General features: G+C 44.1%; 1 protein-coding gene across 4 annotated transcripts in view; it reads right to left on the bottom strand.

The window, feature by feature from the left end:
* The window catches only part of rerea (arginine-glutamic acid dipeptide (RE) repeats a), a 131,656-nt gene that overhangs the window by 69,239 nt on the left and 43,896 nt on the right, over positions 1 to 18,521 (bottom strand). For all 4 annotated transcript variants that reach the window (XM_004554215.4, XM_004554216.4, XM_004554217.5 and 1 more), the window contains one exon: positions 3,355 to 3,865. In XM_004554215.4, the coding sequence (XP_004554272.2) occupies positions 3,355 to 3,721 (367 nt within the window). In that variant the 5' untranslated portion in view covers positions 3,722 to 3,865. The remainder of the gene's footprint in view (positions 1 to 3,354; positions 3,866 to 18,521) is intronic.

Raw genomic sequence — 18,521 nt, 5'->3', positions numbered from 1 at the left:
TAAACATAAAGAACATGGCAAGTTTGTGGGACAACCAACAGTTGTTCTAAAGTTTGAACAACTGTTGGTTGTAGTTGGTTGAATTTGTGCATTACAGAGATACAGCAAGACTCACAAACACACATGTAAGCATATGACCCCAGGGTTCTGTGGTGACTGCAGCAAGGAGTGCCAGTTGCCCACATCAACAAATCCTTCAACACACACAGTGTGTTTCTCAGTCTAGCCTCAATCTTTCTGCATATATGATTCACCTTCTACACAAATCTACACTTGCCAAGAAAAAAAATGACTAAAATGAATCAAGTGTTTCTGCTGCAGTAGCCATGTTGTGTGACATACAGTGAGGGAGAAGGACAAGGAGGAGGGGGGATGGTTTCCATTAGCTCCACTGTATGGTGTGTGTCTGCCAGAGATAGGAACCATGTTTCCAACTGTTAAAAGTATGCCTTTTTATGTGACAGGGTGTGTATGTATGTTTTTCAGTACACAAATGCTGGTTATCAGCATTCTATGTATGTGTGCGCACTGTTTCTATGCTTCTAGGGTGTCTTCTATTGATCCACCACAGCAGTGTGTATAATCTCTAGAGAGAGGATCTATAATCTAGGGTGGGGATGTGGATGAATGTAGAGAACAGGCTTTGGAGGTGTCTGGCTGGGCCCGGGGAAGTGGTGCGAGCTCAGCCACAGGGTACAGATCGATTTGGCATGTCTGCTCGAGCTAGCTGTTCACCCCAGCAGCCGATCATACAAATGGCCCGGGACACAGTCCCCTGGACACCACCAGGCAAACTCCTCCATTCCTTTTACAACAGCAGCAAAGCTAGAGTTAGCTGCAGGCCCACCTACTGGCCGATTGCACTTCCCCATCCAATCGATGTGCGCTAAGCTGCCTGAACCCATCTTCAAGGGATAGAAAGGCTAAGCAGAGAGATTGGAGGGTGGCTGAGGACCAGGAGTAGGGAGATGGTTTCAATACTAGCTTAACTGTTCTTTTTTATGTGATAACACAGGCCTGTATGTTTCTAAATCTCCCCTGTGACAAAAGCAATCAAAACGGCATTTTGGTTCACGATTTCTTTCGCTTTCTGCGCTGTTCTCCATCACATTCTTCCCCTCCCCACATCTGGGGTGGCGTAAATCCCTCTTGGAGGGTGGTCAGTTTTACATATTGTGTGTCACTAGCCGGCTATAAAGGGATTTAACATTTAGTAAAGCATAATCCATTGCAGGCTTTGTGCCTGCCTAAGCTGCACACATCAAATCTGATTGCAAGAAGGCTGCTACCAATGACCAAGCTGTAGGAAACAAGCACTCTCACACACACACGCACAAGCGAGCACACACGCGCGTGCACAAACACGACTTGTCACTTGAACAATAAGCAGAGGAGACAGCAGGAAGTCGGCTGCTGAGGTGGAGGATCTTCCATGTTGACAACAGGAGGTAAATTACAAACGAGTGTACCGACGCTGGGGCCATCACTACCCTATCGTGGCTCATTCCTAATCTAAACCAATCTTAACAGCTTCAGTCTACATGACGCGAGGAGGCTGTGACATTCAGGCCACTCCACAAATGTCAAACTAATAGAAGGAGAGGACAGGAAACGTAAATATTCCACATCAACCAGACCCTGTCCGTGCTGTTCGCTCGGTTGTGGAAATATAAATATTCGGAGGAGCTAATCCACTGAGACGGTCGACTCTGTTTATATGCCTTTTGAATGTTTCATTGATATAACTGACTGCTTCTGTTTTTGTTTTCTCACCCCTTTCCCCCAGCCCGCCCCCTACCTCGCATGGTCGACTATGAGACCCAGCGTCGGTGCTCTCTCTATTAAACATGAAATCCCAAGTAAAAAAGGCTTCAGTGGAGACCTCCGCAGAGTGATAGAGACAGAAATAGTGTGAGCAACAACAAGGCTTGATTCAGTGTGACTGCTTGCTTGACGACTTCCACTGATACCAGCGCAGAGATAATTTAGCTGACCGGATTACGCAGCTAGGCTGAAAGCGCAGGTCTGGCTGTTTCACTGCACCTACTGGAATTCATCTGTTTAGTAGATGAAATAGAATAAAAGGAGGCCTGAGGATGATTCTGGACGTGTGGTTTGGGTAGACTGTTGAAGAAGACAGCCTAACACAGTCGCTGTAACTTCTTACATCTTCCCATTAAATACCCGAGCAGAGTGGGCCACTCCCCTCCCTCAGTACTTGACCTTTTGCAAGCTCCCAGAGAAATATAAAAGCATGAAGGCAATGATTTAGGTGCAAGGCAAGATAACAGTGAGCGGTGTAAAAGACACAGCTAGTTAGCCTGGCTTCTTTCCGTCACTCAGTGCTGACATTTCCGCCTCTAATACAACTAATTTAAACAGCAAGTAAAAGATGGGCTGTGTTTACAGCCACGAAAAAGGTCGCTTCTCTTTTTATCCTCGTTTATTCGACATATTCAAGACATACCGCCGTAGCTCGGGAAAAAAAATCCTCTCCCAGAAAGTAGAGTACCTTTTGGCCCCAGAGGAGATAGCATATTTTCAGTGAGTCAGACAGCGCTGGAATGAAATCATTATCATGGCTGTCTCTATCGTATCATCTATTGAAGCACCACTTTGCTTTATTGACTAAGCTCAAGACAAAGCTCAGAGTGGGTCAACTTGGAATTGATTGTATGATGCATTGGCCTCTAGCCTGAAGGAGTACTTCTGCTGCTGGAGAACTGCAACTTTGGAGAATCTGCAATTCCTCAGCAGCTTATGGCAGCAGAGGTGACAAGAATCAATCACTGATAAATCAATGTCAGTTTTTCCCCTATGCCTAAAATAAACTTAGTCTAAAGAAAGTGGCTTATGTTAAAAAGTGCAAGTGACGCTGAAGCTAAGCTATGCAAAAACATGCACAGGCTTTCCTAAAACCCGTCATGATGGGGCACTGGCTCTAACAGAGGATGCTTTTGTATTAGAGCATGATCTCCAACTGTGCATGCTCAAAGGGAACTGTAACACTGACAACGCCATGAGGTTACTGTTGTAAAATGTAAAGTGATGCTGCATAACGAATATTAAACTGAATTGTTCAGGACATTTATGGGCATCACAGAGGGGTCCTTTTGTTCATTCACACTTGAGCTTGCTTAACCACCACTGCTTTCTCGCTTTTCTCACTTCTTGATTCAGGGAAGAAGAGCCAAATTTTAATGGTGTGTTTGCAAACAGCATCTGACAAATCCAGTGAAGTATGCTTTCGAAAATGTGGGCTTATGACCTGGGAAAGTTTAATCATTTAGTAGCCAAGCTGATGAATGCAGCCCACCGGCTCACACAACTAGATTAAGGGTTCCTGGGACTTACCTCCGGGTCTGTAAACAACATCATCTTCTGTAATGAAGGATGTGATTTCGCCGTTCTCTGTGCGCTCGTAGCGTGATTTCTTCTTAGGCATCTTCTTTTTGCCCTTCTTGCCAGCCTCCTCGGCCGTGCCGCTGCCTCCGCCGGTGCTCCCGTTGTCGTTGTCCTCGTCATCGCTGTGCTCGCTCTCTGCATAGTTCTTGGCCCCGCCCTCCAGCGTACAGCTGCGTCGGGGCCGAGAGCTTTCGCTTTCACGGTCGCCCCGGTCCCCATCCTGCCGGCGGGACTTGCCGGCCTCTCTTTTGTCCCGGTCCCTGTCTCTGTCCCTGTCCCGCTCTTTCTCCCGTTCCTTTTCTTTATCGGCCGTCATGATCCGCCACGTGCCTTCCTCAGTCCTCTCACGGCTGGGCCTCCGTGAAAGGTAGACTGTGAGCCTGGGCTTCAGTCTTCTGAATTTACCAGTCAAATCCAGGGAAAATTTGGCCACTCCAACAACCCCAGTGTTTCAGAAAAGCTGTGGAGAAAAGAAGAAGCGCAATTAACTCGGATCAATAACCACCATTTTTACAAAATACAAACAACATTAAAAGTGTTGTTCAATACTGGATGACACCTTTTTTGGGGGTAAGAAACGCAACATTAGTTCTTGGAGATTAGGCTGCTCTGCCGACTCTTCTCAGCATCACAGTAATTGCTGGCATTCTCCTCCACAGCCAAGTATGCTCCGGAGAGCACAGAGCAGCTTTATGAAAGAACAAAACCTTCGAGCTTCCTGCTCTAACATATTTCCACGCTTTCAGAAAGGTGCTAAAACAGATTTATTAAAGGGTAAAAGAGAACAACAGGAAGACAAGCGCCGCGGCTAGAGTATTTGTAACACAATGAGCTAAAGGGAAGTCATAACTGAATAAGGTAGTAAAGAAGCTGCTGCCAGCCAACAGAATTCCTCTGAGATAATATGCTATGAGGGTTCTTTTTTTTTTCTTTTGGCAGAAGTCGCTGTTTGTAGTTTATAAGGCCACGGGAAAGCTGCAGCATAAAGCTCAATGACAGAGTTAACAGGCTGGCTTCTCTGCAGACCGTTTCTGTTGACACCAGGCTCAATTCTGCTGGCTTACTGGACTCCTCCCTCACCCCAGCCCTCTGCCCTGGCTGACAGTCACCGCTGCGTTAATGTGAAGCGACAGCTCTGGAGGGAAGGATACAGCAATCCACTGGGTAAGGAAAGGCAGAGGATCGAGGCAGAGTCACTCATTCGCCATGCCTGGTCCTCAGCCACTTGCAGCTATCTTTGTCCAGCCACCACTTTCCCCACGTCATAATAAAAAAATCCTCCATAAACAGCAAAGTGTGCAAAGCTGAAGCAGCACGCTGTCTGCACCACACAGCCTCTGCACACAGCGCCTACAAAGGAAGGAGGCTACTCATTTAAAGCCAGTGTTTGCCCCCCTCTACTACCCCCCACCGCAACAAATTAACTAGAAATAGTTATTACAGCCCCCAGAGGGATCAGACCAGGCAATCAGCACTCGCTATACCATGGTCATGATGACCGGATGGAAGCCGAAGAGTGAAAAATGAGGGAGGGATACAGATTCAGGCAGGTGAAGCAACGAAGGCTTTGAGTTAGAATTTATAAAGCATATCTGGAAGTGGACGAGTGCTTATTGACAGAGCCAGAAAGAACGTGAGGTGAAGAATAGAAGCAAAGCAAAAGGTGAAAGAAAGGCTTTTGGCGCACGCACGCACGCGCACACACACACACACACACACACACACACACACACACACACACACACACACACACACACACACACACACACACACACACACACACACACTTACAATGAAGAACATTTGACAACGGCAGTCCTCAGCAGCGGGTGCTGTCATCTCGCGAGCAGACACCAACTGACAGGGCAGCTGCTCTTGTCGTCGGCTTCAACACAAACACCGGGCCTGATTAAACTGCAGCCTCGTCACAGCCCCATTAATCACCTAATGATGAGTTACCACAGCGACCACTGGGCTGCTGGCGCACACATTAGCAGACGCAGAAGACACGAGGGCTCTGAAGAGTTCCAACGGGCATGTGCATGCAAGGACACACAGCCAATGTAACATACCCGAGATGGTGTGTCAAAATACAGATCACACACACACCTTTTTCTCCTGTGTCTATATCCGGCAGCGTGTTTTGGAGGTGTGAGGTACACGAAAACATTAATGAAGGTAGTATTTGATAGCACAGCTCTAATCCTGAGGGCTGCCAGAATTGGCGTATGAGCTAAGAACCTCGTCTCTCCTCTAATCAGTAACATAAGCCTCTTCCACTGAAACCAGCAAGGAGACTAAACTGTTGCAAATGGAGGACTGACCCGTTCTCCTTTGAAGTCGGAGGCAGTTCTAAGCCTAGTTAGTACCTTTAACATCTAGGTGCTATTAGTTTACATCTGGATACACTCCACAGAACTGCCTCAAATTCTTTATCTCCAATTACCTTGCTTATGTTAACATAATTATACTAATTAACTCTTAAAGGGGAAAAAAACTCCCATATACACACACACACACACACATATATATATATGTATATATATATATATATATATATATATATATATATATATATATATGTGTGTGTGTGTGTCTGTGTGTGTGCACATGTGTACTTTTGTCTTCACACAGACTCACTATGACATGTTTAAATGTGTTGAAACGCACCGATTAACAACATATTCAATTCTCTGTGGTCATTTTGTAGCTCACCGATTGCTTAGTTTGATGCAGATAATTGAAGTTGAGTAAATTGAGTGAGTAAAAAGCAGTTAGTCAGCTTAAAGCAGTAATGCTGTGACAATGAGAAGTCATAATGTATTGATGGCTGAGAGGGAAAAGAATGAGAAAGTGAGGAGCGAGCTGGCTCTACACCCGCTAGCAGAGAAACAGACTGCTTAGCAGAAAGCAGTGCTGACTGCCTGGCCGATGAATAAGGCTGTGAGGGGGCAGGTGAGGTTTGGAGCTATTACACATCAATCACTGGGCCAGGACCCTTTGAAAGATACCAGCTGTCTTAATGGAAAAGAGAAGGAGGGGGGGCAGTGGTAGGGTTTGGGAGGGGCGGGTGGGGGGTCCCAGCTAACGGCACCTAATCCACCATTTACATTACTGCAATGGAGTCAAGGGCTAGGAGCCAGAGGCGCCCCGCTCAAATACATTACTCTTTTCCGTGCCTGTTTAAATGAGACCTCTGGCCTGAAAAACCACACAGTTTGTGGCTCGATTAACACATCATCCCCACAATGGCCACACAGCAGGTTTCTGTTACTAAACATAGCTTTCCCCCCAAGTTCTTGGTCTCCTTGAACAGCCTTTTTTTTTGTTAAAAAGCCATGTTTTATTCATTCCCAACAAACCCACATTACCCAAATCCATGCTCATCACTGTAGTTTTAATCAGAACCTGTTTAAAGGGAAAAAACCCCCAACAAAACAAGTAAATTAGCATGTTCTTCTTGAGCTCCTATACGGCATATACAGCTGTAGGATTTCTTTTTTTTAAATCCTACTAAATTTAAGTAATTGATTGTCTTCCATATAAAGTAAATGGAGAAAACATGAATTTCTACATTTAAATGTAAAAAACGGAGAGAGAAAAAGAATCTATGAACAATAATACCAACATAGTAATAGAGTCAGTTTTGGGAGAGGGACTGAAAAGTCATTCATGGCATATTCAATTGGAGAATTATGAAGTAGCAAAATGTGATTGGCAAGGATTAAGGGCCGGCTTTGCGAAGGGATTGAATGAAATACTCGGATGAATACAGATTAGAGGAGAACAATGTTAGCATGAATATACACAGGGTTATTAACAATGAGGGTAACTCAAATTGATCCAAATAAAGCAGCCAGATCCTGAATAGTGCAGGGATCCTAGCCATGGCGATGTTGGGCTGCAGCAGGTTTTCATCAGCTCCAATCCATTACTGAGTGCGATCTAATCTAAACTGCCATCCAAGCCCCCCTAGAAACAACATCACACAATGAAAGGCTCAGCTGGAGGCGAGGGGCAGGCCGCTTCATAAGGGATTCACTGTGGACTCTGCACCCTGCCTGCTTTGTCTTACCTGGTGCAATCATGGCTTGCTGTATTCTCTGAGGCCCTCTCTGTTTTAGTTCACATTGGCAGGGCAAAGACACTTGTCTGCTCTACTTGTTTTTCAATTCACTGATGAGTAACCACATCTTCCCCCCCCCCCCCCGCTAAAGCTGCGCTCACAAAGCCTCTATTTTTAGACGGCATCCGGGGTTAGTTTAGTAGGTAAAAGCCATGCTAAAAAAATAAAACAGAGAGAGATAGACAGCTTGGGGCTTTCCAACATCAACATTTAAAACCTGCCTGGAGACACTCTTGAGAAGCAAAGCACTGCTGCACAAGAAATGATTCTCATGCACAATGACGATGTGTTCAATAAACTCGGAATGCCTAAAAAGATTAAACAAGACAATTTTCAAGATCTCTCTGGGCTAACAATAGCTTTCAAAGGCAAAATAACAATAAAGTACATTTTCTGTCCAACAACTCAAAGGCACTTTCAACCACAGACATAAGAATCGTACTGTGTGCTCCACAGGGTCTAAGCCTCTACTCCATCTCTAAAAGAAGGCTAAATCCCCCTCTAGTCCCTGTTTGTGAGCTCTCCGTGAGGGCTCCAAATAGCTCAGAGGGGGCCGCTCCACAATCCGAGATGTCCATTATCTGCAGGGTCTGTGAGCGGGGGCTTCATTTTGCAGCCTTATACCGGCTACTTGAAGACATAGTACCTCTCAGTCAGACACGTTTGTCTGGCTGGAGCTGACTGCTTCATGAAGCATCATGCTCTGACACGGCTCCTGAGGGAAATGCCAAGGTTGTCCGGTGTAACCCTTCCAATTTCTTTTAAATGAAGCGCTCTTGAGAAATGTAATCGTGAGCGGGACTGTAAAAGACTCTCCCAATGTGTCAGTGATAACACGAGGAGGGGAATGTGAGGTATGTGGCAGCAGAAAGCGCTCGGGTGAACGTGGCTCCTAATTGAGTTTCTCTACTGTCGTGCGAGCAGCTTTCTTACTGTGAATAAAAATGCCACATTCAAAAACATTTCTACTGCCTCTTACCTCAGGTGAAGGACCCACAAATTTGGGGGGGGGGGGTGCCCTAATAGAAATTATGCCCAAAGGTAAAGATGGGGTCAGCAAGGTATAAATACACACTAGGGACACATTTCAGAATGTTTGTAGTGGAAAATGTGTGTTTCTTCAAACATTTATCTCTGTAAAACAGAACAGAGCTCTAGCAGAGGGGAAAATGAGTTACATGAGTTTATCAAACAGATGTATACAGTAAAAAGAATTACTGGGAAAGCAAAAAACGAAATAAATAAATAAACAGAGATTCTGTGAACTGCTGAAAGGACTCTCAAAATTTTAATATTTGTGCACTCAATCATGTAGCACTTCCTCTGATATTCAGGAATCAAATATCCCCACTCTTCCTCCCGAAATCTGCCCATCAGCTTAACGATCCTATCCATCAGTTCAACTCCAACTGGTAGTCTAAATGAGCGTGAGAGGGGAGGAAATGTATTCATACGGCTGCCCTACATCCTCCAGCTACTCTAATCATTATGCCACACAGAGTGACGTGCCAACACTGAGGAAAAACTAACATAAATAGATAAGAGTGACAGATAAGACAGCTCTGAGGTTTCAAACTGACAGCACAGGCCAAAGGGGGGGGCACTGAAGGATGTCTTAAAGAATAGCTCCCCAAAACAAAGCCATTAGGTCAGTACACAAAACCATTTTTCCGCCTAAATTATTTAGCTGTGTGGTGGCAAACTGCTCCATCCTGGAGCAGATGGCTGAGGATGGGGGGTGGGGTAGTGGAGGACAATCCTTCCTTTCAGTGTCTTATAATGATCGGAGCCAAAAAAACACCTCCACCTCGAGATACCACAGGATGGTATTACCTCTAATTAGGCAGGGCTATTATTTTATATGCAAACACCTCTCCTCCAACCACCAACTGCCGCTGCAACACCAACACTTGACTGATTGCCATTACAAACCAAATAAAACGCAGCATTCATCTCTTTAAAAATAGAACTCGCTTTTGTTTGCATCCTACATGCTAATTTGAGCTTCCTCGGAGCCAAAGCCATAACTCATGCAGCCAGTCGACGTATAAGCGCCGCAAATACGCACCGTCAGGAAGGCTTCCTAGGTTAGAAATGTGTTTGTTTAAGAAAAAGATTTAGAAAGCAGTCGACGGGGGGTACAATATTCAGTGTGGCATTCAACCTTGTCATCCACCATCTCAGTCATGCAAGCCAGTGATCTTAGGCGAAGGGGAAAGCACCCTCTGTACTGTGCATGAGAATAATATGAATGATGAATCTGTGAAGCCTCCACAGAGCTAACCACACTTTTTTAAACTAAACCCACAGATGGGGCAGTGTTGTTAACATTGCCTTCTTTTGGATGAGTCTCCCTCATCCAAAAAAAAAGGAGAAAAAAAAGGCATGAGTGGGGGGGAGGGGGGGAAGTGGCTAGGAGTGATGAAAACAGTGCTGGAACAAGTAGGATCTGAGCTCAGAGCTCTCATATCCTCTGAGGACAGCTCATAAAACATGCAGTGGCTGCGACTGGGCCTCTTGCAGTAGTGGCATTTTAGTGCACCCTGCCACACACAGGTAGCCTACAAATACACACAATTAATTTTAAAGAGCATGGAGGAGTCAGACCTGCATGGTTTACTACTTGGAACACAAGCAAATGCTCAGGTCTTCCCCTAAATTAAGGCATCAGCTACAGAAGGCAACTATTTTCCAAGATTATTAACAGCAGGGGCCTGGAACAATGGGCCTCTGGGAAAATTTAAGAATAGAAGCTAGGCATTAGTCGGTGTACAGTAGTGATCCAGAGATTAACTCTGCCTGTTCATGTGTGAAATGAAGACTTGATCCCCAACTGATAGTGTGCTATGCCTCCAGCCAACACAAGCTGGATATTTTTCAGCCCCACATCCCAATACATAACAATTGCAATACATTGGATTACGCATGGCATCCTCCACAGTGCAACAACGATGACGCATTAAAAATACCAGCCAACACCAGAAATCTCAGGCAGGCTATGGTCCCGCTATTTTTTTCCCCTTTCTTTCCTCTAAACCAAAGGTGAACAGAGCTGGCTGTGTGTGTGTGAGTTGATGCGAATAATCCTCAAATATTCCAGGAATGTTAATGTTAGGCTTTGACCATGGCAGCCTTGCACTTCTCCTCTTGTCGCCGGGCCATTGATGACATTAAAAACACTACCTGCCTGTGCCAAGAGCATAAAATTTAAGAACAGCTTGCCTTCTTAATATTCAATAAAATAATACCAGGGGAAGAAATAATAATGTGCACTGCACTAAATTACCCCAGTGCTATGAGACACAATTGTTACCTAATCCCATGCTTGCATTCTGTTTAAATACAGCATATGCTCTGTTCATGCATAGGAAAACGGTCTTAAACACGTCTGCCATTGCCGTCGCTTTGGTGAAAATCTAGGGAGGGCAGGTTTGTGCAGCTACACGCTTGTTAAAATAGCTTCCCACTGCATCTGCGAGCTTATAAAAAGCCACTGAGAGCATTTTCACTACAGTGCTGCATTCATCTGTGTGTATACACACGTGTCAATCTGAAATGTGTAGGCCATTGACACGCACCACGTAGATATATAAACAAAAAATTGCTGCTGCTGCTCCCGAGCAACTGTATTTGCAGTTCGGGTCAGACTATGTGCTCAGCCAGTTTAATGGTTGGAGTGTAATGTGCCTTGACCTTCTATCTTTCTTTCAGCAGCTCCTTACATATATTGCTGTCTCTCCTCATATATCACTGGGGCAAATAGCGTCCTTCACCCTGCTCCCTGCTGTCCCCTCCTTAAAAGGCTGAGGGGACATCTTTGCCTGCTGTACTCAATTGACAGCCCTGGCAGCTTCTTCACTGAGCACGAGGGGAGGGGGGAATAAGGCTCGTCGAGGGGAAATGCTGCAATGAATAATTATGTTTCATAACGTGCCCCCCTCCCTCCTTTGTTAGCATCAAACAATAATTAATGGGGAACAGGGTGGGGAGGAGGGAGGGGAGGCAAGTAAGAGTCTGCTTTTTGCTTTCCACAACAAGAGGGTCAATATGCCCTTCAACCCTTTCTCTCTGCTCACTGTCAACGCGGGAGATGCCTCATCCCTCTAAAAACATGCTCTTAGCTTATTTATGATCCCAGTTGCTCTGTTGGAGAAAAGGCAGTATTCCTGCTACACTCAGCGAAAACCGGCCGGATCGCTTTACACAGCAGTTCACTGCTTCCATCTCTACACCTCTCTCTCAGCAAGCCAACCCAACAATTCAATAATGAATATGAAACGCCTCCTGATTGATGTCTACGGGAGTTGGAGGAGCTGAAAATATGGGGCTATCGGACATGGGCTCGACTTGATTACGTTTTTGTTTTAAGTTAAAAAAAAATCTCTGATCAGCAGTGGCAAAGCCAGTCCTGATCGAATTAGCGCCGCACTAAGAGCTCCATTGATCTTGGCGCTCATCTGTGCATATGAGGCCCGGAAAGGCAGCTGGTAATCCAATAGCAGCAATGGGAAGTGCTTCAAGGACTCTGCTGTGTTTACCCACCTATTTCCTACGTAGAGAGGCAAGATGTTAGTGCACGCCACTCACTGGGCTGATTGGAAGCCTCGGGGCCTTGGGAACGCCAGTGAAATGAATAAGAGCCGCAGTGTGACCAAAAGCAAGGTACTTGAAAGCTCAAAGTAATTGCTTTCACCACAGCTATCACGTAATGAGTAAACAGGATGAATCAAGCAGAGCGTAGATCAGTGTTTAAATGAGCTGTGCAGTAACATTCAAGTCCTAATAGAGGCTTCACTTCATAATCCTGGCCAAACCTCTAAAGCCAAGACTGATGTCAATTGAAAGGTTCTTTTTCACAAGAGATTTAAAGTGTAAAGTCAGGAGAATCGATGCTGGGAAATCTGTCTTTACACTGCAATAACTTCATTGCATTCGGCACCGATGCAAACCTTTGCAATCAATTTTGCATGACGTGAATGACATCGAACAAGAACCCACAGGGCAGAGATCATGTGAAATGAAACAGAGCAAATGTGAGGCAGTAAAGGGCAAAACATGCAGCTGTTTCTGTTTTGGAAGTAGTTCAAGTGTGGTGCACCTGGACAGCGTTCCTGTTGTGCATTAAAGATTGCGGCGCTGCTGCCACAACAATGACGTTTCTCACACACGTGCACACACACATGTAATCCATCAAGGATTCATGAGTGAATGTTCAATAGCAGACCGAGTGCATTTCTCTCCTTCATATCACTGCAGCAAGAAAAGAGTGAGAACTCTTCATCAGCCCACAGGCGCACCACAAACACACACTACTCTCATACCACACTAATAACCTTGGGCTGTCTACCAATGGCATGACTTTATGGAACAGTATGGGCTCTAAATAGAAGCTCAATTTCTCACCAGCAGTCTGTAACAGCTCTATTTCAGCCACCCTGTCATTAAATATTTATCTTAGCAGAGTGGCAGATACCAAGGTGATATAACCATTTAAAAATCCAAATCTAGGCCTTTTTTTCTGCCCCTCGCACTCTCACTCACTCCTCCACTGCCACAACAAAGACCTATTTTTAAAAGGATTATCTACAAGTGTTCCTTTAATCAGTGCACGGCAGAATTGTAGAAATCCCTCAACAACAGTCCCAGAGGAATACCTTTCTCTGAAGCCCTATCAGGAAGAGGATCTCCTTCACCGACAGCAGGCTGTGAGTGAGTGGGAGTGAGTGTGTGTTTGAGGATGAAAAGATGTGCTGCTACCTTGCTATGATGTCCTCTCTAACAATCTCAGAACAAAGGCCTCCATTTTGAAGTGGAGTTATGATGGCATGGGGCTCTTAAGGTCTTCTGTTGCTGTGTGTCCTATTGCTTTCTATCCTCTTTGTTAGCCTGCTGTTTGTTATACTTGCGAGATCAGCCACTGTTGTGGGTGGCTGGGCATACTACAGCAACCGGTGTAGGGCCCGAGTGCCAAAGCCGACAGTCTGTGGGAGGGATTGTGGGCGTTATAGATCACTGGGAGACAGATGTCCAGTCTTGCCCCTGTGCTGACACAAACACTAACCCCAAAAAGCTGTGTGTTTGCAAACTGGACTGTTTCCTGATGGGTCTTAAGTTCAACTTTATCAGACTTTATCAAGGCAGCATTCCACTGCTTTGCTATTTATAAAACATGCACTCAAGAGATAAACGTAGGAGAGCCAAATCAGTGATATTAACAATGAAAAAAATCTGGTTTGTGTTATTACATGAATCTATTTTTTCCCCCTTTATAAGATAAAGGTAGCTAATCATCTCCAGTACACCCACATACAAAAACCGATGAGCTTGTTAAATTTACTTTATTTTCAAGTAACTGCAAAGTGGGATGACCCTTGGGTGTTAACTTTTAACAGCAACCACAATAAGCACATACCCACTTAAATCACCTGGATAAATACATAAAACCTGTTAGTCTGCAGTAGCCTGTAGTTTCCCAATAATACTGCACCATCCCAGTGGCTGTGTTGCGTGAATTCCTTGTTTCAAGAAGAAGTCCTTAATGACGTTAGCTAAAGCGGTATACATGCTCTGTTATAATGAGTTGTTTGTCTATTCCCTCTTTATACTAGATAGTGAAGCTGTGACACCACGAGTGCAGTGGGCTGCTGGGTAATTTTCATTTAAGACTAGACTGAAGACTGAAAATTAGTTCCCATTTAAATGTCAGAAATTTTCATTTTAAAATGTAACTGACTGCACTGTCGCATTACTTCAAACAATAGATGCCATTTAACTCTTTAGGGTTACTGTTAGTTGGCTTTACGCTTAAAAGTCAGCTAACAGTAACCCTCGAAGCGCTTGAAGCAGTTTCTGTCTTTTCTGGTTTCTGTCGATTTCTGGTTTGCTTACAGAACAAATGACTGGGTGTGCATTAAAAGCTGGTGAGCGTGGTCTCTGCCTATGCAGGTACACTTGGAAAAACCCGGAAACTAGTCTAACAATGATCAAACCATGTCTTTACTGACATATACTGAAATGTAAAAATCAGCCTTATTAAGAGTACAGGGGATGTTGGCAAAAGTCATATTTATAGGGGAAAGAATTCAAGTAGCTTTACATAGAAATTTTAAAAATAAAGTAGAACAATTAAAATCCCACATGCTCAAAAAATGCTCAGTTTGCCTTTTCAAAATGTTATGGCTGTAGCGGTGTATTCAACAATGTATTTATTGGGCTTGCATTGTTTCCAATTTTTGGATTTGGATATTCTCTGCTTTTGTTTTTAAGATGCAGACATGTATAAGAGCTTGAGTATACAAGCTGAGACTTTTCTTTATGTGATCACTTTACACATATATTAAAAATCACAGCACAGTCATTATTCTTACTGTGCATAATTTGGCTGTGATTACAATATCAGGCAGAGCAACACTTAACGCCCAATCCCCACTCCCTCTTCCCTAACAAAGTTTGGAAGCCTAAAAACATGGATGTTCAGGACAGATTTAGTCGAAGTCTACGCATCTACAGTCTGATAAACATTACAAGCTGTCTTCTGCTGGAAAACAAGCAGCCTGATTTTGTGAGCAAAAATGACAGCAGGTGTGAGCATATGAAGAAATGCGAGTTTGGATAAAAGCATAAGCATTTAATGAATACAGTGAAAGCCTCTGGAGAACAGATGACTGGCAGGGCACTGGCAAGACAAGTATCATTGTCTCTGACAAACGCAATGAGATTCTCTGCCGCACTAAAAGTGTCATGCTCCAATAAGCAGAATCAAACCCTTTGAGCATCTGCTGTCTTTAACTCGGCCTCTCTTTGTTTTATTGTGCACTGTCACAGTTAATGATTTCCTCCAGATCTCCATTTTCCACATGCGATTTACATGTTTGAAATGCTCAGTTGAGCAGATGCAGGTTTGTGAAACAACCATTACTGCCAAGCGGAATCCTATGAGCGTTTGGGTAGAGCTTAGAAATTTCATTTCAAAAGCTAGGTTGATCAAGAGAAAACAGACAAGGTATCAGCATATTGCCTTTCAGTTTCTTCTTGTTTACATATCTGAGTTGTGCAGTCATCCCTTCCAGAGAGAATCGTGGCCAGCAAAAACAATTACACTACCCCCGCCCAAGCAAAAGCCTCTCACTGGCTGCCTCGACTCAGCCCGACAATCGTGCCCATTAGATCTTTCTGTGAATTAACGCTAGTTAACTTAAATCACTGACAGACATCAAGAATAGTCATTAGCCTGTCTTTTAAAAAAAGAGAGAATGATTTGCTGGTTCAGGGAGATCATCTCCTTACACGCAGCCTGGGGCAGCCCTCACTGTCTAGCTCATTATTTTTGTAAGAACAAGGCCACTGATGAATCCTGTTGGATTAAATGTAAGGTGTTCCTGTTATGACCTGGCTTATACACACGCACACAACAGCCGCCTGCATAAAGCTGGCTCCTTTTACAGACAAAAGAAAATTAAGTTACTCGCCAACGCCGCGAATATACAGATAATTCTCCTTCGGCTGAGCTGCAAAATCAAAGTGAGATTTCTGGAGTACATCACTCCCACACAGCTGCACACTCGGCTCTGAGAAAAGCTGTCAAATGTTGGGCTTTTTGTGGATATTAGCTGAGCTGACAAGTGCCAATGATACACTGTGAGTGATAAAGACATTCATTCCTGCTCAGAGTTTTTCCAGATGTGATAGTCTGCAATGCTCCAGCGCTTCATTTACAGGACAGGAAAAAAGAAAAGAGTCTGTTGCTGTGCGCCCCCCCCATTTACGTTGCCACGGTGACAAATGAAAAGCAGAATCACCCACACAACTAATCAAATGAGTGAGTGACAACAAGTCAATATTTTCTCATTGTGTGGACAAGCAATATATCTGCACAGTAACAGCCTGTGCTGCATAGCTTGAAGGCTTAGGCAATGCTAGACTCGGAGCATTATGAGGATAATGTGCCAATAATCTGGCTCGGTGCGGCTGTTAAGACCAGCGCCAATAAAAAGACACGGTATCAATAGAGAACCACTACCAAGTACGGACTGAATTACCAGTGCAACAAACATAGTCTAGACTCGTACTTAAAACAAGAACGGAGCATCATGTAATGGCTACAAGCCAACAAAGACAAAAGACGGAATTGGACATTGATCTGTGGAGGTTTAAGAATAAACAAGACATCCTCAGAGTAACCCTGAACAGTATGCAAACACACCGTACTCAGATGTGAGAGGAAACAAGAATAAACGAACATTTAGTGCTCAGAGAATTAAGACTGTGTACATTTTACGTAAACTTCTTAGGGCTCTCTTGTCATTTTTAAAAGACATCTCCTTAGAAAAAGACAGCAACACACACACATAAATTAGCCTCCTTTTGATTGCATCCTCAACATAAAATGGAGTAAACATCATCTCTACAAGCTTGGTTAAACACGAGCAAGATCAATGGGCAAATTTATCAGCAAATATTACCATTCGCTGCCTGGCAAGTAATCATTAAGGAATGGCACTGATGCATTATTCATTGGCTAATGTATAATTCAGACTTAATAGCAGATTTATGCATAAATAAAGCCGTGATACATTTAAACACATTTAATGTTTACTCACTAAAATAGGATATGAATGCACAGCATTAACGCATCCCCACTGGTGTCATTTGATTAGCTGCTACTAATCCAGAGGATGCGGGGACATCAGGTGGCAATAGCACATGGATTTTATGAATACGTGCTACTGATGCAAAACATCTCATCTAAAAAATAAATATAGAGTAGCTATCTGGGGGTAGGTGCCTAAAACAATGTTACACGGTATTACGTTCTGAAGTAAATAAGAACAGGGATTGGTCAATAAAGCCCAGGCGTGCTGTAATTTAGTATTCTGTCATGCAAAGATTTGTGCGGCTGTCGCTTTATCTCCTTCAGACATCAGCGGTGATTAAAGCTCATATCAAGATTGCGGAGATGTTCTTGTGGTAGTGTCCGAGCTGGTGTCAAAGGGACAGTCAACAGGGAGGACGAGGGAAATAGAGAGGACGCACAGGCTCCATCTGACTGTGTTCAGAGCAGGCAGCCCTGTGGGGACCGCCATTCCACTTTATGGCCATGCACTGAATTAACAAGGCCAGATGTCCCCCCACTTAACATGTGCGAAAAGTGCCCTCTGATGGGCTCAGCTGCTTTAAGGATGTACAGACATAGAGCTGGAGGAGGGAGGGTGGAAGGAAAGGAGATAGGGCCTATTTTCAATTATCCCAATTTCTCACTCATCGCTGGCTCCTGAGGTTTTTGTTAATTAAAGATATCGGCTTTTCCTCTGTGCACACAACAAATTAAAAGGAATTTTCTATGAACAATCAAAGCACCTCTCCAGTCCTTATTTGCTCTCCATTTCAGTAGTCACCCACCAGAGGGTACTGCCTCCTTAGCAGTTCCAGTACCACTGTTTCATGTGCACTGTGTCAATCCGCGGCTAATGTATTCTAATGAGTCACCAGTACACCGCTATCTGCAAGGACAATAGGTTGCGAAGTGGTGAAGCAAGCTCGATCCATTTAGAAATGAAACCTGTCTAAAAAACTCCACAAGTCCTGGAGAGATTTATCATCGCTCCTCAAAACCTCCAGTCTGCTTCTGTGCAGTGGGGGTGGTGGAAATGGTAGGAAAAGCTAGGACTTTCATTGATTTTCCACCTGGCTTTTCTTTAACAAGCCTGTGCTTGCTGTTCTGTATTGTCGAGGTCAAAAGTGGGAGAGTAACTGCAAGAAATGCCTTTAATGTGGCCTAAGATATACACAGTTGAGCCCACATTCAGAAAAAAACGGAGATGTAATTTACCTATGTTTAAGCGATAAGCATCTCACAACAGTTTGTTTTTCAGGGAGTCAAAGGCCACATGTGTTTTCATTCATGCAACCTATTATAATAACAACTGAATCGTTTTCTTTGTAATTACAAAGGAATACAGTTGAGTCATTCAGGCTATTACCCGAATGGAAA

The sequence above is a fragment of the Maylandia zebra genome, linkage group LG20 (genome assembly GCF_041146795.1).
Source record: "Maylandia zebra isolate NMK-2024a linkage group LG20, Mzebra_GT3a, whole genome shotgun sequence".
Taxonomy (NCBI): Eukaryota; Metazoa; Chordata; class Actinopteri; order Cichliformes; family Cichlidae; genus Maylandia; species Maylandia zebra.
This window is presented reverse-complemented; position numbering and strand designations above follow the sequence as displayed.